This window comes from Rattus norvegicus, chromosome 12 (genome assembly GCF_021556685.1).
Source record: "Rattus norvegicus strain SHRSP/BbbUtx chromosome 12, alternate assembly SHRSP_T2T, whole genome shotgun sequence".
NCBI lineage: Eukaryota > Metazoa > Chordata > Mammalia > Rodentia > Muridae > Rattus > Rattus norvegicus.
Window position 1 is genome coordinate 20,694,038 of NC_141545.1, and position 19,488 is coordinate 20,713,525.

Below are 19,488 nucleotides of genomic sequence, written 5' to 3' on the forward strand. Positions count from 1 at the left end.
GGCGGATGGGAAGGCTCGGCTGCAAGCTCTGAATCCAATGACTCTGCCTCCCCTAGTGCGGGCATCGCGGTGGGATTCTACGGCAACGGGGAGACCAGCGATGGCGTTCATCGAGCCACCTACTCACTCCGCCATGCCAACCGCACAGTGGCAGGGGTCCAGGACCGAGTGAGTAGCTGGCTGGGGAGTGTCCCGTGTGTTCTAGAACCTTCTGTGCGCACCTGGTGGTGCAGGTGACAGCTCTGCCCCTGGCTCCAGCTTCTGTTGCTCCTTTCCAAGGTGTGGGACACGGCTGCGGCCCTGAACCGCACAGCGGAGCCCAACCTCCAGAGCCTGGAGAAGCAGCTGGCTGGGCGACCAGAGCCGCTGAGGGCTGTGCAGCGGCTGCAGACCCTCCTGGGGACACTGCTGGGCTATACTGCCGCCATCCCCTTTTGGAGGAACCCCGGAGTGTCGCTGGAGGTGCTAGCTGAACAGGTGGACCTCTACGACTGGTACAGGTGCGTCTTTCCCACCCCACCCGTAGAGCATCGTCCCCCTGGGGCTACTTTCTACCTTGTCCCTGAGCCTTAGACTGCCAGTCACAGCAAGAATCCCTGTGGGCGGGGGCACTGCGTTCCTCAAGAATTGACATCAAGTCAGGCTTGGTGGTGTACAACTGTAGTCCCCACACTGGGGACTCTGAGGCAAGGGGCAGAGAGCACCGGGCCAACCTGGGCTGAATAGCAAGACCCTGCCAAAAAAAGACACAAGTCCCGGGCTACTTACCCCGCCCTTATCCGTGTCAGCCTTAATGCCTGTGTGCATCCACAGGTGGCTGGGGTACCTGGGCCTGCTGTTACTCGATGTCATCATCTGCCTCCTAGTGCTGGTGGGCCTCATCCGAAGCTCCAAGGGTATCTTGGTTGGGTGAGTCGGAGGGGAAGTTGGGCTCCCGTGGGTCCGGGGATGGAGGAATGGGGTGATGGGATGAGATAACAGAGCCCGTCTCCTCCCCGTCAGTGAGACTCACCTCCTCGCTGGGGTTACATATAAGCCACCTGGCCAGGTCTCAAGGCGGTAGAGGAAACACCAGGCATCCCAGCTGGGTTCCAGCCCAGCTCTGCCACTTGCCTTGCCAGCCACCTTGAGCAAGTGACCCACTGGTACCAAACCCACCTCCTCTGAAGGTTACCAATGGGGAGGCTGCAAGGTGACGTCACTGTTCCACCTGAGCAGTCACCTCTCGGTTCCTGTATGGATTGGGCACTGCTGAGCCGAGAACGCTCCAGCCCTGCCAGTGGCACCTCCATGCCTCACAGGATAGCTGCACTGAAGCTGAGGGTCGGGTGGCTGAGCTTAGGCAGGAAACCTCAGGGCAGGGCATTCGTCAATGTGCGGTGCACCCGTGGAGCTCCAGAAGAAGGGACAGAGGCCCAAAAGAGGAAAGGATGCTTCGACACTGGGGAGGGAAAGGAAGGCAGGTTAGCACGCAGGCCTGCAGTTGGGCAGTGCGTAGAAGAGCAGAGGCCGGTGTGGCTGGAGCAGACCTGAGGGACGGAGGGAAGGAGGGAGGAAGGGAGAGGGAGGGAGGGAGGGGGAGGGAAGGAGGGGGAGGAAGGGAGGGGCAGTCATGCAAAGGATCGGGTGCTGTTGGCCTAGTTGTAGGACTTGATGTGATCGCCATTTCTTATAAACAGGATGTACCGAGGGTGCCCCTGGGTCCCCTAGCCGAGCCCAGGCTGCTTGCTTGTCTCCAAGCATGAGTTCGGTCCCATCTCAGTCAGGAAGAGCATTTGTCCAGGTCCTGGGCCTTAAGTAGCTCAGAGACCAGGCCATAGGAAAACTTACTATCCTGTGTGTCAGGACCCCAGGCCCAGGCTCTGCAGGCCTGGCACTCTGTCCTAGGCTGTGTGTGTGGCATGTCCCCTCCTCCCAGCCTGACAGGCCTTCTTTGCCCCAAGGGTCTGCTTGCTGGGTGTCTTGGCCCTGGTCATCAGCTGGGGTGCATTGGGCTTGGAGCTGGCCGTGTCTGTGGTGAGTGGCAGGGGCCCAGGAATTGTCATCTGGTGGGCTTTAGTGGGGATTAGGAAGCCATACTCCTATGAACCCTCATCATGCCCTGGGTCACACAAACCCATTTTTCCTATATTGCACTCTGTCTCCTGAACAAAGGTCATGTCCTGGGGGCAGAATCTTCCTGAGAACTCCTGGCGGGCCTGGCTTCCCTCTGAGGCCCTGCTTGGTCACCAGCCCTTTCTTGCCTTCTCCGCCTCAGGGCTCCAGCGACTTCTGCATAGATCCTGACACCTTTGTGACCAAGATGGTGGAGGAGTACTCAGTGCTGAGTGGGGGTGAGTCTGTGGCTATGCGGACTGGAGTGACCCAGGACAGACAGCAAGGTGGAGCAGGCCGAGGAATTCTTGCCCTCATGGGCCTTTGGCCTCAGGGAAAAGCGGTGCAGGCCAGGAACAAGTGCCCAGGCTACTTCTGAGTAGGCAGCCAGGGGGAGGCACACTTGCTAAACAGGAGCAGCATCTCTACTGGATGTCTGAGGCAGAAGCCCCCGCCATGTCTGTGAAGCAGCTAATTGGGAACAGAGAGGGTGGAAAGCTGAGCCACAGCTGAGAGTATGGGCTTCTTTTGTAGTGGGGAAGAAAGGGATAGGCCCAAGACCTGCTGTGGTATTCCTGCCCTGAGGTTGGGCACAGCACACACTGGAATCAGGAGGTGATAGCAATAGGATCTTGAGTCCCGGGCTCAACCTGGGTGAGACTGTCTCAAAAATCACAAAAGTATAAAATAAACAAAAACCTCCCAAGACCGCTGGCTGACGGAAGGAAGGAGAAGCTGTCGGAGAGCCACAGGCCCAGATAGTGGGGGCTTGAGCTGGTGGAAGTGGGCAAGGACGTTCCCTCAAGGTGGGACCAACAGGACTTCTGACACCCTGACTGCAGGGAGAAAGTGAGGAGCCATGGCCCTGGTCCTGCAGCCCTAGAAACCAAATGGGACGCAGAACGTACGGCTGGGTGTGTGTACTGGGACCCCATTCCACCTAGTGCTTCAGAGCAGGGAGGTCCACCTCCGAGGGCCCTGCACACTTAAGGGGCCCCAGCCTCACGCATATGCAAACGCACATGCCTGTGTGTGTGTGAATGCATGTACATATAAGGCTGTGGAAGCACATGCATGCAGACATGTACCATTTCCAAGCATTGGCACATGTGGACACCCAGACACAAGCGGGCACTCTTGAGGACAATGGGAATGCACGTAATTGCATACAGACACAGGCAGGACCTGCACTCAACCTCTCCCCTCTCTTCACAGACATTTTGCAATACTACTTGGCTTGCTCGCCCCGTGCCACCAACCCCTTCCAGCAGGTGAGAGCCAGGCTGGTCCTGAGTGTCCAAGGCCAGGGACACGGTGTGGGGAGAGGCTGAAAGAGCCATGAGACCAGTCTCCAAGCCCAAGTATCTGAAGCTGCTAGCCCAGCTTGGGGATGCTAATCTGCTGTCCCATCCTTGTGACGACTTACGTAATGGGGGAACCTCAGGATGCCTTGCATTCTTGGGGCTTCCCTCAGCAGCCCTGCAGGACAGAGGCTAGCTGACTGGTGTGTGTGAGAAGGTATGGGAAGAGCCCATTTGAAGAGTTTGACAGTTCCAGCTAGCCGTATCTTGTACCCCCTAAGGCTAAAGGGGTGAGGGTATCCTTGCATCCTGAAGATACACTTCCATTGAGAATGCTTTGTTTTGCTCTCTGAAGTGAGTACAGGCTTTTGTCCCCTGCGTGGGTACCTTCAGGGAGAAGGGGTTTCCTGTAGCCTATTGCATGGAGTTAGGCATAACTGAACCACTTGGGGCCTTGAGGGCTGCCCCTGTTGGGAGGGCTGGGGTAGGAGGAGCAGCTGGCAACCACTGGATTCCATATTTCTCTGTGGAGCAGAAGCTGTCAGGCAGCCACAAGGCTCTCGTGGAAATGCAAGATGTCGTTGCCGAGCTGCTGAAGACTGTCCCCCGGGAGCACCCAGCCACCAAGGTGAGGGGTGGGCAAGGGTGGCCCTGACTGACGGGAACCTTCTCTTCTCCCTCCCTCCTTTTCCTTGGACATTTTCCACAGGTTTATAAAATATTTGAGAGGCTGGTGAGGTAGCTCAGAATGGAAAGATGGAGAGGGTCTCTGCCACCAAGCCTGACACCCTGTGTTCAATCCCAGAGACCCACATGGTGGACAGAAAGAAAGAAGTGATTCCTACGTGTTGTCCTCTGACCTTCCCGTGCTTTCTGTGCATGCTTATACACATAGCGCGCGCGCACACACACACACACACACTAAATAAAATGTAATGAAATGTTTTTGTTCTTTATACCAAAAAGTAAGACAAGCTTGGAATAGTGACATGGCTATAATCATAGAATGACTCAGGAGGCTGAGGCAAGATCTTGGATTATAGACTAACCTGGGCTACCTGGTCAAACCCCATCTCAAAAAAACAAGGCCTGGTTGGATATTGTGGCACACACCTGACTCTTGGTGAACACTGGGGAAGGATCTGGCCTTCTAGGTCAGTCTCAGCTGCATAGAGAGTGAGAGTCTAGCCTGGGCGCCAGTGAGACCTATGTCTCACTGGCTTGGTGCAAAGTGCTCGTCAGGCATATGTTAGGCCCTGGATTCCATCCCAGCCCTAAAAAAGAAAAGGTTTCCCTCTGACCTGTGACTTTTTGAGGTTCTGGGTTGGGCCTTTAGCCCACGGTTCGTGGACACAACTCTGTCCCTCACACCAGGGCCTTTCTGTTTTCCTAGCACAAGCTCCCAGATCATAGGTGACCCCTTAATAATGTTCAGCATCCAGGTGAGGTGGCACAGTCCTTTAGTGCCAGCATTCAAGAGGCAGAATCAGGTGGATCTTTGTAAGTTCAAGGACAGCCAGGGCTACAGAGTGAGACTCTTGTCTTTCAAAAAGCAAAACAAGGGGTTGGGGATTTAGCTCAGTGGTAGAGCGCTTGCCTAGTAAGCGCAAGGCCCTGGGTTCGGTCCCCAGCTCCGAAAAAAAGAAAAAAGAAAAAAGAAGAAGAAAAGAAGAAGAAAAAGAAGAGAAAAAGAAAAAAGAAAAAAAAAGCAAAACAACAAAAACAGAAAGAAAAGACTCTCGCTATGCAGTAATCCTCCTGCCTGTGCTTCTGAGGAGCACTGGGATTGTACACCAGAACCAGCCTAAAATATGACTTTCTGCACATGCATGTGTGTGTGTGTGTGTGTGTGTGTGTGTGTGTGTGTGTGTGTGTGTGTGTGTGTGTTCGTACACCATGTTGGTTCCTGTATAGGCCAGAGGACATCAGATCTGGAACTAGGGTCACAGACAATTGTGAGGCACCATGTAGGTGCTGGGAATCCAACCTGAGTCCGCTAGAAGGGCAGCCAATGCTCTTTTAACTGTTGAGCCATTTCTTCTGCCTTCTAAAATAAGATTTTTACGAGTAGAACGGCCCAGTCAGCGACACATGTCAGTGAGGGAAATCCAGCCAGGTGTGGTAGTGTATGTACCTCTAATCCCGGCATTCAAGAGGCTGAGGCAGGAGGATTATGAGTTCGAAATCACAGTAAACAGCAAGACTCTTAACAAAATTAATTAAACCTGTCCTCTTAGCAGTGACCACATTGGACAGGAATCTGGAGGTTCCCTGGTCCCTGTTTCCAAGTCACGGAACCCAGACTTGCTTTTCTGAAAACCCTAATGGGGCTGTATAGGGAAAGGTTCAGAGGTGGCTTCCTAGTTGGGAGATGGAAGGACACCGGGGGTCCCGTGGCTCCTCGGGGTCTTCCCAGTCATTATGCTAACACCAAGTGATGTATGACCTGTCCGCCCCAGGATCCCTTGCTCCGAGTCCAGGAGGTGCTCAACGGCACGGAGGTGAATCTCCAACATCTCACCGCCCTGGTGGACTGCCGCAGCTTGCACCTGGTAAGGCCACCGGGCAGCTGGGGGCGGGGAGGAGGGGAGCCACCAGAAAGAGGTGGGTGGCCCTTGGGATGCTTGGTGGGTCTTCTATCCTGCCTCATATAAGAGACATCAGTGTGGCCTAGCAAGTAGATCTCACTGCCTGTCCTCAATTCTCTCCCTGTCCCCGGTTTTGTGCCCCATTCCTTCTGCTCAGGACTATGTGCAGGCACTGACGGGCTTCTGCTACGATGGTGTGGAGGGCCTCATCTACCTGGCCCTCTTTTCCTTTGTCACAGCCCTCATGTTCAGCTCCATCGTCTGCAGCATTCCACACACCTGGCAACAGAAGAGGTAAGGTTTTCACCGAGTGCAGGGCTTGGACATTCCGTACACTCTGGAGGTGAGAGACAAGCACTTCCTCACCTCCGAATACTTCCCAGGCCTCTGAAGCCGGTTGGCGCTGCCTGCTGTTAGGTGAGCCTATAAAGGTGGAAACAGATATGTATCCATCCACTGCAGGCAGGGATAAAGCCAGCCTCTCCTGCCCCCTTGTGTTAGCTTCATGCCCTACACCCTGAAGACTGCAGCAGAGCGTGTCTCCCACAAGCCCCAGGACAGATGTGCACAGCTGTGGACGGCAAGGACTTGGCTTCTGCAGGAGGAAGTTCTGGTGGCCATATCCTGCTGGGAACCCCAGATGTGGCCCCTGTGTATTTATCTTTGAAGTCAGGAGCCTCGTGACCCCCGCCTCATTTTCCTCAGCGTAGGACTAGGTTGAGGAGACATGGAGAGTCAGGCTTCCTTCCCTGACGATCTCTCAGACCTCTCCCCTCTCTCCACTGGAGCCATGGGTGCTGTCTGTGGCCCAGCTCAGATGACAGGTATGTCCGCTCAGGTTTGCCCCCCATGCCTGTGCTGTGGTGAGGAGGCTTGTGATGGCGGACATGGTGACATACAACTTTAATGCCAGCACTTGGGAGGCAGAGGCAGAGGCAGGTGGAGCTCTATGAGTTAGAGGTCAACCTGAACTACACAGAGAGTTAGTTCCAGGACAGCCAGGACTATAAAGAGAACATTTACCTCAAAATGAACAAACAGAAAAACAGCTGAGTGGTGGGAGTGCACACGTTGTGGATCTCTGGCTTTGAGGCCCCTTGGTCTGCAGAGTGAGTTCCAGGACAGCCAGGGCTACAGAGAAACCCTGTCTCTAAACACCAAACAAACAAACCCAAGCAGAAAGACAAAAATGGAGGGTGGTGGTGGTGAGGAGGGGGAGGGACGGTCTGTGGTGGCCGTTATGAGGATGATGTTTGAGGTGGGGCTGGGGGCGAATACAGAAGTCGGGATGACAACACCGCTGCTACTCACAATAGTGACGGTGGGTATCAGGCCAGTAATGGTGGTAAAGGTTCTGATGAAGGTGGAGGGTACGTGCTGGTGACTGGAGATGGCAGTGGTAGCAGCCTGATGATGGTGGTCCTGGTGATGACAGTGGTAGTGATGGTGGTGGTGGTGGTGATGGTGGTAGTGGTGATGGTGGTGATGACAGTGGTGGTGATGATGGTGGTGGTGGTGACAGTGATGATGGTGGAGGTGGTGATGATCGTGGTGGTTGATGATGATGGAGATGGTGATGGTCATAAAGACGGATGGTGAGAGTGATTCAGGTGGCGGTGATGGTTACAGTTGTGATGTGATTCTGGTTACTATGGAAATGCTGGGGGCTGTGGCAGACGTCATGGTGGTAGTGATGGTGTTAGTGATGGCCATGGTGATTTGGAGGGATGATGGTTGTGGTGATGGTACAAGTCATGATGCTGGGGATGATGGGGATTAGTGATTCCAGCAATAGTGACGGTGGCAGTTGTGTGACAGTGGTAGGTGGCAGTGATGATGGTGATGATGATGGTGGCATACATGGAGCCTGTAGGAGAGTGGCCGAGAGCCTCAGAATTCCGTGTTTGTGGTCAGGTCCCGACTCTACCCACGTTAACTATGTGGTTGAACAGGTTCCCACGTTGCTCTTGTAAAGGCAGTCTCTGAGAGGACCCGTGGTATGGAGCTGGAGCAGTGGCTCGGCGAAGAGTGCACGCTGCCTCTTGCTGAGGACCTGTGTTAAATTCCAAGCACCGTGCTGGTCAGACTAACAATTGCTTGAACTCTGACTCCAGGGCAGACAGCACCCTCCACTGGTCTCCACGAGCACCTGCACTCATGTGCACGGACGCCCTCCCCTCACAAGTGCATAGGATTCAAAGTTAAAAGTCACTTTCTTTTTAAAGGGCCACATTGGAAGCCAGGTGACAGCTATGTGTGAGGGTCCTGCCTAGCTCAGTTGTGACATACCAGCAGCTCGACTGTCCCACCTCAGAGTGCTTCCCACCCAGTGGCCCAGCCTTGCATTCCATGTGGAACAGCGGAGCACAGGGAGTAGAGGGTGGGAAGCCAGAGGGGAGCGGAGCAGGTCACCTCCGGCCACCCAAGGTCGAGGACAGGCCCTGCAAAACCAAATAAGAACACCCTAGCCCCAATGGATGCCACTCAGAGGACAAAGACCAGCCCATAACCTTGCCACGCATGTGTCAGTGTCCAGACTAAGGACACTGAGCCTGTGCTGCTGTCCCTCCCTGCAGAGGCGCAGATGAGGATGGGGAAGAGGAGACGGCCCCAGGGCCGAGGCAGGCCCATGACAGCCTTTACCGAGTGCACATGCCCAGCCTGTACAGCTGCGGAAGCAGCTACGGCAGTGAAGCCAGCATCCCAGCCGCCGCCCACACTGTCAGCAATGCCCCGGTCACCGAGTACATGTGAGTTATGGAGGTCGGGGACAGGGACCATGCACAAGCTCGGCTGGGGAGCCTGCAAACTGTCAGGCTTTGGGGAGGGGGGCAGGTGCGGGGCCTGTATAGCTGCGTGGAGGTGCTCGGGATATGGGGTGGGGGGCTTTCATCAAGGCTGGGCAGCCAGGGCTTCATGTGGAATGGCCTGGCACTAACCTGTGACTAGGTGAGCCCAGTGAAAAGCCATGGGGGAGGGGCACATGGCCAGGTGGAGGGTGCGTGCCTTTGTGGTAGACTGGTAACCTGGTGGACTCTGACTTTGCCAGGGAGGCCCGCATGCCTTGAGGACTATTCTGAGCTTGATACTGCAAGGGTAACATTGGCAGAGCTGGCCAGTCATGGGGCCTGCCTGGCTCCACAGCATCCCACCTGTGACCCCATCACTCGTAGTAGGTAGAGGCAGGAGGATCGGGAGCTGAAGGTCACCCTTGGCAACATAGCAAGTTCAAGGCCAGCCTGGGCTACATGAGACCCTATGTAAACCAAACCAATCAAAACCAATGACAAATACCCCAAAACAACAATAGAAAGATGGGCCCTCTCCCCACCCCCCAGAGTAAGCACCATGTGGCCCTGACTGTTCACTGCTCTCTCTCCCCTTCCACTCAGGAGCCAGAATGCCAATTTCCAGAATCCCCGCTGTGAGAACACCCCCCTCATTGGGCGCGAGTCCCCACCGCCCTCAGTAAGTCTCAGGGCAGGAGGGTGGATGGGGAGACTCTTGGGCTTGAGGGCTCTGCCTATCTGCGGCCACAGTACCCTGGTGTGGCTCTCACAGGCTGCATGGGCCTGCAATACCAGGGCCTAAATAGATGGGACTGGGTGGGTCCTGCAGCTCTTGCCAGCCTTGAGGAGCCTAGGAATCAGTGTGGACAGCCTCTGGGTTCTACTACCCAACCAGCAGGGCAGCCCTTGGTTCTCTCTTGAGATGAGCAGGCAGCCAGCAGGGCCCCCGTGCTCTCTCCTCACCTTTCCCCTGGTCTTCGCAATGCCTTAGCTTGGCAGCTTCACCATTAAAGCCTCCCTCCCTCCTCTCTCCCCTCCCCTCCTCCTCCTCCCTCCTCTTCCTCTCACTCTCCTCCTCCTTTCTTTCCCCTCTTCCCTCCTCCTCTCACCCTTCTGTCTCTGTTCTCCCTTCTCTTCCCTTCCATTTTTCTCCTCCCTCCTGCGTTTCCTCCTTCCCTCCTTCCTTCTTACCTTTCCCCTGCCTTTCTTCCTTTCTCTCTCTAAACATCCCCCATGTCTCAGCCCCAGTCTGCTGTGTCCCAGACCTGATGTACTTTCCAAGCCCCCTGGAGTGACAGGTAGGACAGAAGGATCAGGGTGGATTTGGTGCCAAAGAGAAGGTGCTGTTGGAAAGATGGGGCCCCCTGCGGCTTCCTGAGGGCTGGGCTGTGAGGACAGGACCTAAGAGGCTGAAGGCCGCCTTGCTGTAGGAACATCCACCATGTGTCAGCCACATCGCCCCAATGTCCCCTAGCGCAAGGCGGGGCTGGGATGCCCAGGACCTGGACCAGGGACTGTCAGGCCTCTATGTCACATTTGACTGCCCTCACCCTTGGCCCTCTGGTCTCATGGTCTACTTGGGGCCGGCCACGCCTGGCGTTGAGGACACCCCTCTCTCTCTCTCTCTCCTGCATCCCTCCCACCCTGGGCCCTCCTAGCGCTACCTGGCTGCCCTGGACTCTGGCAGCCATGCAGGCTGGCAGTTTAAACCCATGGACAGCGCCCGAACACTGTGGTAGCTGTACCCTCAGAGTGACAGGTACTGACCACCCAGCCCCCATCCCGCACGGCTGTCCGCCTGCACCTCCATGCCTTGACCCCTGCTCACCATCCTCCACCCACTGTTTGGGGGTCTGGAGGCCCCTGCAGTGGTCCTGAGCCCACTGATGTCACAGGGACCCCAGTCCAGGCTTGACTCTATCACCAGCTGCAGGTGGCCCAGCCCGTCTTGTCACTTCTGTCCAGGCCCATGTGGGCATCTGACTTTGGGTGCAGAGGTGGGTCCCTGGGTATGTGGTCCTGCATGTTGACCCATGCACAGGTACCCATAGGTGTACTCATGGGTGTGAATATCTGCCCCCTGCCCCGTGCCTGCTTGGGCTCCTCCAGGCCTCTGTGGGCTATCACTTCCCGTCCCATCCCACCAGTTGTCCCATTCCAGCCCCCATCCCTTGTCACCTCTGCATGTCCATGGAATGACATGGCTCTGGGCCCTGCTCCTCCCACCCCTGCACCATGGCCGCCTCATAGGCTGCTTGCAACCTTAACTTAGAATGTCTCAGGAAAGCACTCAGGACCCCGGGAGCATTCTCTCTCTCATTTGGGAACTGTGGAGCTAGCCTGTGCTCCCTGGGGTGGGCTGGGTGGGGGTCATCCTGCCTGATCTTCTGAGTGCTGGTGACCTTTGGCCCTGCCTCGGACATGCAAACTCATTGCACATTGCCTGGCCTTGGCACATGCTTAGAGGCATGTTCTTTTGCAAACAGACACAGACGAACATGCACGCACACACACACACACATACATGCATACACGCACACGCACACACACTCCACCCAAACCTTCACACCGGTGCTATTGTTAAGGTGGCCAAGATGTGTAGACCATCTGCAGAACCAGGCAGTCACCTCTGTCCTGAGTCACACATCCTTTAGTTAGTTTTCTCATCCAAGGGGTGGGGCAAAGTCACTCTAGCCTGAAGCACCCCTGTTTCCGGGGGTGGGGATGGGGGAGTGGAGTTGAATGGCTGGGGAGGAGGCTTAAGCCTCCTAACTCCGGTGGACACACCAGCTGTGGTCAGTGGCCTAGCCGCCTGTGAGTGGGCCTGCCTTGGGAGCCCTTGCCTTGACCCAGGGCACAGCTCCGAGGCAGAGGTGTAGAGGCGGGGTTTGCGTGGCCTTCCCACTCTTAGCATGTGTGGTGCATTCAGAGCCTTTAAGCTGAATTATTGGAGGTGGCAAAGATCTGACTGGGACTGTGAGAGTGGCTTAGTGACAGAAGAGAACTGAATGTACTTCACTGGGAAGGGTGCTTGCCTCTGTGGTCCAGCCTCGGCTACAGAGGCTGACCTTTGTACTCTAGGTATCATCACCCCCTAATCTGTACTCAGTCCTTGGTCCAGCCCTGGGCCAGTGACCTCTTACCTTAGGGTTTTGCCAACCATGCTCCCCACTGCTGTATTCTGCCCCCCAAGGGTCGGCTGTGGCTCACCCTACCAAGGACCACATCAAAGAGGCTACTGGCTGCTCAGCCCCGCCTAGGAACCCACCTGACCCTGGTCCCTCCTTCCCTTTCTCCTCTAGTACACCTCCAGCATGAGAGCCAAATACCTCGCAACGAGCCAGCCTCGCCCCGACTCCAGCGGCAGCGGGCACTAGACCGCGCACCGGCCAGCCATCTGCCCCCACGTGCCAATTGCCCCACCCTTCCTATGCCAGCACTGCTGCTTCTACCCTGCCGGACCCTCCACAAGCCACACCAGGCCAGCCCTAGGCACATCTGAAGGCCCCCCGCTATACCCACACTGCAGGAGGCATGGAGGTGCCCAGCATGAGCTCCAGGCCAGCCTGAGAAGTGAGGCTTCTGGGGCACTCGCCTGGACAGACGCTGCCACCAGCAACCTGCCCCCGCCTGCCTCCGTCTCCCCTTGTCCTTCTGTCCTCTTGGGCTCCCTGAGCCCTGCTCTGTGCCAGGTGCTTCTACCCCACGTTCCTTCCACAGGTGACCCTTCACGCTGTCCCTTGCACTCTGGGCGCTCCCTCCCTCCAGCTGCACCAAGCCTTTCCTGGTACTGCCCTAGCTGCTGACACGTGAGGACCACTTCTCCATTCACAGCCGGCGGACCCTGTGCCTGGCACCCACCTGCTCACCCCCGAAGGATCCCTTTACACACTCTCGTCTTCGCAATGTCCGGCGCCTGCCTTCCCTTATCCACCCAGCTTACTTGGCTCTTCCTGTCGGTTCTGAGTTGCCTCTAGGGTGGGGCTCTTCCTACACCTCCTACCCACAGACTCCCTCAGCGCCCAGCCAGCCCTCCCCCGACAGCAGGTGCCATGCAGAGCCCAGGTCACTCCCTCCCTGGCCTCTCAGTGCTGGCCACCTTCTTGGTGCCAAACCCTCTTTCCCTTTGTTCCCGGAGAGTGGCAGCTTCTTCGTCCCCTTTGTTTTTGCACTGACCACATTTGTCATCTCCAGGGCGGTCTGGGACATAGGCGACGCAGGACACTGCCCACTTTCCTCTCAATTTCGTTCTCACCCAGGACAAGCGGCAGTGCCCTCTGGAGCCCACCCTTGGGGGTCTGGACCTGTGATGGCTGTGAATGTGCCCCCAGCCTCAGAAGGCCCCCGCTGGGACTAACCACTAACCTCACTCTCAGCTGCCATGGGCACTCCTGGCTGACCCTGAGCCAGCAAGCGTGACCCTAAGTCTAGCCTGGAGCCAGGGCTAGAATGGTCATTTCTTTGTGGGGTGCTGCCCGGGAGGGGCCAGACCCACAGGCTACTCAAAGGGCCTAGAGACCCCTCCCCAGGCAGGTGCTGCCCCAGGAGGAGCATGTCCTGGAGACTGGGGACTGAGGTCTGTGTGGCCTCAGCCCCCCAACCCAGAACACCGCTTGCCTAAGGTGCTTTTGGCTTTAGTGTGTGACGTCTGCTGTGCTCCCTGCTGCAAGGGTCTGAATTAGTTTCCAAATCGGAACCTGGAGCCTCTCCCCGGCCCAGCCAGCCAGTATGAGCTCTGGTCTGCGGGACAGGCAGCTACCAGCTATGGGCCAGTGGAGCAGCATGTGGTGGGAGGGGCAAGGCTGGGACCCTGTGGTAGTTGGTTTACAGACCTGTGGCCCTCCTGGAGCAACCTGGCAGCTACGGATCCCAGAACCCCCTGGGCTTCAGCTCCCTCCCCCCAGAGGGGAGAGGGTCTACATTGCTTTCCTTCCCAAACAACCCCTTTGTTTGTGCTGGTGTCTGGGACCAAAAGGAGTGGGCAGAGGACTCAAAGGGCCTAGGGGTCCCAATCTGGGCATCTGTAGCTCCTAAGCTTGACAGAACCTCAATGCAGGGGACCCTGCCCTTGGCTCCAACTGATCTGGTGCCAGGAACCTCTAGGGCCATAGAGGCCCAGCTGCAGCCAGTCTGCCCACTGTGGGTATGTTCCTGGCCTAAGGTCCAGAGGGCGGTATGGGGCACCCCTACTTGGGTGCCTGGGTGTGCCCTGGGGCCTCTCAGAAGCACAAATGCTGCCCCTTGGCCGTGAGCTGGCCACAAGGTGAATGTATATAGCATGAGAGGCGGGCACTGCCCGGACGTGGCTGTGAACTTGTGCTGTCTTGGGAGTCCTGACCGTCATGTGCGTGCGTGCCCTCATCTGTGACGTTTCACTCACCGAGGCTGAAGAAAGGAAGCAAGGGGAAGTGAAAAGGGGGTTCTCATCCTGACCTCCGCGGAGGAGACGGCTCCTACCACTGTGGTTTGTTTCATTTCGTTTCCTGATTTCTGGGGTGCCACTTACCTATTCAATCCCAGTGGTCCCCCCACATCCCCAAGGGGTAAGCAGTCCAGTGCCAGCTGCCTGTGATTGGTCCCCAGTTCTCTTACCCAAGGGGACGCTACAGTTCTGGTGGGTAACAAGGAGGGCTGAGCCACCCAATGGAAGGAAGCCAGATCCCTAGCCCAGCCCGGAGCAGGGATGTGACTGGGAAAGCTGATAGGACTGAAGGCTGCCACCCCAGCAAACGAGTTTATGTGAGCAGTGGGAGATCCTGGCCTGGAGCATCCTTCAAGCCCTTTTCCCAGTGCCCGCCCTCCCACCCTATATCACTATGCAATTCCTGACCCTAGCTCCAATGTCTGCCCTACCAGGTCCCAGCTCTGCCGGGCCCAGAAGGTGGATGGTTAGCTCCTGGGCCACAGGTGACCAGGGTCTCTTTCTTTGTTTTTAATCACAAGAGCGGTGTTCTGCACACTTCCTCCTGTATATGATTTTGAGACATTTGCCTCCCAGTTACTTCCCTCTGCCTGCATCTGCCCCCAGTGGACAATGTCATCTGAATCGAGCCAGCCCCAAGTTCCCCTCCAGCCTCCGTAGGGCCATGGCTGTGTGTTACTGTTGCTGTGCTTTCATTTTTAAACTGGGTTTGGGGTTTGATTTTTATTTTCTTTGGGGAACTTTATTTTTCTTGGCAAATAACTAAAGTTCTTGTCCATGTAATTTCTGTGGTCTCTATTCAGCTTGAGTTTCATGTTTTAAAATAAACAATTTTAAAAAACAGCATGTTCTCTCCTCCCCCCTCTTTCCCCCTTCCCCCACCCCCAACGGGCTAAAGACTCCAGAGCCATAAGCTGTACACAGGGTAGTTGCTTGTAGCTCAGGCTAGGGACATGGGTGCTGAGTGAGGTCTGTGGGAACAATGTTTAGTACTTTTCATGGACAGGAGAGCAGGACCTCATTGGCTGGTAAGGAGCCATTGAGAGTGACACTGTCCAGTAATCATTTCAGCTGAACTGCTTTAGCTGCTGAGTCAGGAAGAGATGGAAGAATCTAGAAGCTGGGGACCAGTTGGAAAGCTTTGTACTGGAGCACAGCTCCAGTGAGGGGCTGGGGGCGTGGCTCCGTGGTAGAGCCCCTGCCTAGAATCCCCCAGTGAGGGGCTGGGGTGTGACTCAGTGGTAGAGCCCCTGCCTAGAATCCCCCAGTGAGGGGCTGGGGGTGTGGCTCAGTGGTAGAGCCCCTGCCTAGAATCCCCCAGTGAGGGGCTGGGGTGTGACTCAGTGGTAGAGCCCCTGCCTAGAATCCCCTAGTGAGGGGCTGGGGGCATGGCTCAGTGGTAGAGCCCCTGCCTAGAATCCCCCAGTGAGGGGCTGGGGGTGTGGCTCAGTGGTAGAGCCCCTGCCTAGAATCCCCCAGTGAGGGGCTGGGGTGTGGCTCAGTGGTAGAGCACCTGCCTAGAATCCCCCAGTGAGGGGCTGGGGTGTGGCTCAGTGGTAGAGCCCCTGCCTAGAATCCCCCAGTGAGGGGCTGGGATGTGGCTCAGTGGTAGAGCACCTGCCTAGAATCCCCCAGTGAGGGGCTGGGGTGTGGCTCAGTGGTAGAGCACCTGCCTAGAATCCCCCAGTGAGTGGCTAGGGTGTGGGTAATCGTAAAGCACCTGCCTAGCGCCCCAGTGAGGAAGTTGCATGTGAAAGCCTGAACAGTGTTCATGGGAAGCAAGGGTCTATCAGGAGGCGCTGGTTCTCCTCAGGACTGTACTTGCCAGTCTGTATCCACAATGCCCAGAGCTTCCTGTGGGACGTTTATGTTGAGGAGGGGAGCAGACAGTGGTTCTGCTGAGAATGCTCGTGCTGGCACCTGCTGCTTGAGCCACACTGATAACCAGCCCAAGACAGCACATGAGCCTCCTAATGCCTCCCATACGGCATAGATCAGACATTAGAAGGCTAGGGATGTACTCAGGACTTTGAGCATTCGCCTAGCACATGCGAGACTCATAGTTCAACTCTCAGCACCACCAAGGGGAAAAACCGAATAAATGGGAAAGGACTGTATTAGTATCACACGAACTTAGGCCAACGCAAAGGCCTGCAGTCCCTTCTTCCTGGTTGTATACCTAGATCTGGGGGAGGGTCTCTGGAAGGCTGGGACTCACACTGGGAGTTCCATTGTGGGAAGTCATCAGCTGTGGCCACTAGGTGGCACCCAAGGACCTAAACTCCATGACATCTAAGCAAACTCCAGGGTCCAATATGGGATGCCTCTTGGTCCTGGGGTCCCTTCCATGGATTTACCAAGTGTCTTTACATGTGTAGTTGGACAGAAAGCAGGGCTGGGTAGTTTTTATACATTTCCCCCTTCTGTTGTTTTACTTTTTATTTTATGTGTATGAGTGTTGCCTGCATGTATGTCTTTGCATCACATGCATGCAGTACCGGCAGAGGCCAGAAGAGGGCGTCGGGCCAGTTCTAAGCCAACATATGGATGCTGGGATTCAAACCCCAGAGCCTTAGGAAGAACAGCCAGTGCTCTTAGCCACGGAAGCTCTCTCTCTCTCCAGTCTTACTTGGTTTTCAAGGTGAAGTCCAGGCTGGCCTTGAATTCTGTGTATCCAAAGATGTCCGTTTGAACCTAGGACTTAGTTAATACTTGGTAAGCACTCTATTGACTGAGACTCGTTTTCAATTCTCGTGTGTGTGTGTGTGTGTGTGTGTGTGTGTGTGTGTGTGTGTGTGTGTGTGTGTGTGAGAGAGAGAGAGAGAGAGAGATACAGGTGGACTACCTCAGAAAGACAATTCTCCTAGGCGAGATAGAAGGTGTTGGGGATGGATGCGGTCAGGGCACTGGGTGAATAGAGCTATCTTAATGAAACCAATTACTGTGTACAATGGAAATACACCAATTAAGAAAATTGTCAAAAGATGAGTAAGATGGTGAAGCTGGCTAGAGTACTTCCTGTTAAGCCTCATGACCTAACTTGCACATGTGCACCCTGACACACAGAGACCACTCCTCAGTATTTTAACCTGTCTGTCTGTCTGTTTGCCTGGTGTCTGTAGAGGCCAGAAGACGGTGTTACATCCCCTAGGATTGGAGACAGTTTGTAGGCAGTCATGTGGGTGCTGGGAACGAACCTGGTTCCTCTTTACCACGGAGCCATCTCTCCAGCTCCAACTTTAAAAAAAAACAATTTTTTTTAAACATTTAAATGCCAAGCATCCGGGGGAAAATATGTATTTTTGTTTTGTTTTGGTGGGAGAGAGGTCAGGGCTGGAGTCAGGTGAGCAGGTGGCCCTGGGGAATGTGCCACAGGCTAGGTGGTCTAATAAACTGTGTCTGCCCAAGGCTTTCTGCTTCCTCCTGAGACCTCAGGCCCAGAATACAGAGAGAGCAGGCTGAAGCCGCCCAGCAGGCTCTGACTTCTGCTATCAGAGGTCCAGGGAGGGATGGAAGGCTCAGTTCCTTTGTTCATTACCCTTCCCAGCCTTCTCTAACCCGGTCCCTCAAAACCCCACCCTGGGGTGCCTTTGTCTGGGCTGTGCCAAACTGGAGCACCCACAGACACATGCTGACTTTTGCTCTTATGCTGCGGTTTGGGCCTTCCGGATCCAGCAGTGAGGCCCCTCTTCCAGGAAGTCAGCCCTGCTGACCCCAGTGGGGAGGGAAGTTCAGAGAGGGAAGTTGAAAACTTCAACCCTACCCTGCCACCCTCTCCCAGACTCAGCTCAGCTAGTCCTGACCACTCAGCACGAGAGGAAGCTGGGGACCTCCCTACCTCTGCACCCTCCCGGACACCCTATGGCTTGCATTTGCAGTTTTAGTTTTACTAGGGACTGGGGAGGGGAGGAGCATCGTTCAGTAGGTAACCTAGGCTGGCCTTGAACTCTTAGCAATCCTCCTGCCTCTGCCTCTCAATTGCTGACATTTACAGGTATGAGGCATCAGGGTACCTAGCATTTTATAAATTTTTGAAAGCCCCACAGTGATGAGCGGTTTGGGACAGGACATCTGGCTGACCAGAGAAGAGGGCCCTTTGCTTAGACCCTCATTGGTGGTGTGTGCCTTTAATCCTAACACTTGGGAGGCAGAAGCAGGTGAATCTGAGTTCGAGACCAACCTGGTCTACAGAGTGAGTTCCGGGACAGCCAGGGCTACACGGAGAAACCCTGTCTTGAGAAATATTAATGTCTTGAAAAACTTCAATCAAGTCAACTTGCTTCCCTTCTGAGGAGAAACTCTCCTGGCCCGCCATACCTGGGAGTAGTTGAGGCCGCTGGCTATATCTTCCTGGGCCCTTCCTACTTAGCTTCCATTTCTCAGGTGATTTTTTTTGAAACAAGACCTCACTTGGTAACCCATGCTGGCCCTGATGTCATGATCCTCACAATCCTCCTGCCTCAGCAGCCTTGTGAATACTAGGTTAGAGACGTATGCCACCTCACTGGGTTCTCCTCCTGCTCCTGGCTAGGTTATGTCCTTCCAGGCTCAGGGCCATTTGGGCCACCATGAGGCCCTTTGGCTCCAATCCCAATGGGAACCCCATCCTGGCTGGGGCTCCCACTCCATGCCTATGAGATCAATGTAGCCGTACCTCATCTCCATGGCTGCCAGGTCTGTGCGGAGGCTGATGCCAGCTACAAGAGGCTTTGTGACACCGGAGCAGAGGGTAGTAGGCCTCTGACTCATCCAGGCAGGAAGGAGGCCCACGGCCTGTGTGCAGACTGTTCCATTGTGACCTTTCCCTAGCAAATGTCAGTTTCCTCATCCAGAAGTAGAGCCCTGAGCCACTGCCACCAGGCTCTGCACGCTGAGGACAATGGCCACCACTGAGGATCCCCAACTCAGCGCAGGCAGCTGCCCCAGGCCTTAAAAAGTCAAACTGCAAAGTGGGGTCAGGCCCTGGCCAGTCACCCCCAAGACAAGAGCAGTTACCGGCAAGAGCTATTTCCAGGCCACATGGAGGTGCTGAACCCGAGACTGTGTGAGCAATGTCTGGTGGGGTGGGGAGGGGCAGATCTCTAACCAAATGGTGTGGGGAGGAGGCAAAGGACACGGGTGGCAGGCAATGAGGACACGGAGCCCAGGCGAGTCCGGGTCAGGCCAGAGAGGCACCTGCAGAGGGGTAGCAAGTGGGCAGTGCTAGTCTGTCAGCTCCGAGAAGCCTTGCTGTAAAGGAAACAAGGAGACCACAGGAAGGCGGTGTGGTAGGGAATCCCCCTGATCAGCCACCC

General features: G+C 55.7%; 1 protein-coding gene and 1 long non-coding RNA gene across 13 annotated transcripts in view; one reads left to right on the top strand and one right to left on the bottom strand.

The window, feature by feature from the left end:
* The window catches only part of Ttyh3 (tweety family member 3), a 28,405-nt gene extending 13,368 nt beyond the window's left edge, over window positions 1-15,037 (top strand). The window contains exons 3-16 of one of the 12 annotated variants that reach the window (XR_015633965.1): window positions 57-168; window positions 280-500; window positions 814-909; window positions 1,944-2,016; window positions 2,258-2,333; window positions 3,310-3,365; window positions 3,931-4,023; window positions 5,855-5,947; window positions 6,141-6,277; window positions 8,560-8,733; window positions 9,376-9,451; window positions 10,431-10,531; window positions 12,075-14,511; window positions 14,629-15,037. Coding sequence is in view for 2 of the 12 variants with exons in the window: in XM_087578265.1 (XP_087434391.1) it covers window positions 57-168; window positions 280-500; window positions 814-909; window positions 1,944-2,016; window positions 2,258-2,333; window positions 3,310-3,365; window positions 3,931-4,023; window positions 5,855-5,947; window positions 6,141-6,277; window positions 8,560-8,733; window positions 9,376-9,451; window positions 10,431-10,511 (1,288 nt within the window). In the remaining 10 variants the exon portion in view is untranslated. 12 annotated transcript variants of the gene reach the window in all.
* LOC148002213 (uncharacterized) lies at window positions 6,872-18,990 on the bottom strand. Its single transcript, XR_015634678.1, has 2 exons — window positions 18,849-18,990; window positions 6,872-8,036 (listed from the first exon to the last, which is right to left on the bottom strand). It is a non-coding gene; the product is annotated as an uncharacterized LOC148002213 (long non-coding RNA).
* Window positions 18,991-19,488: the final 498 nt, after the last annotated feature.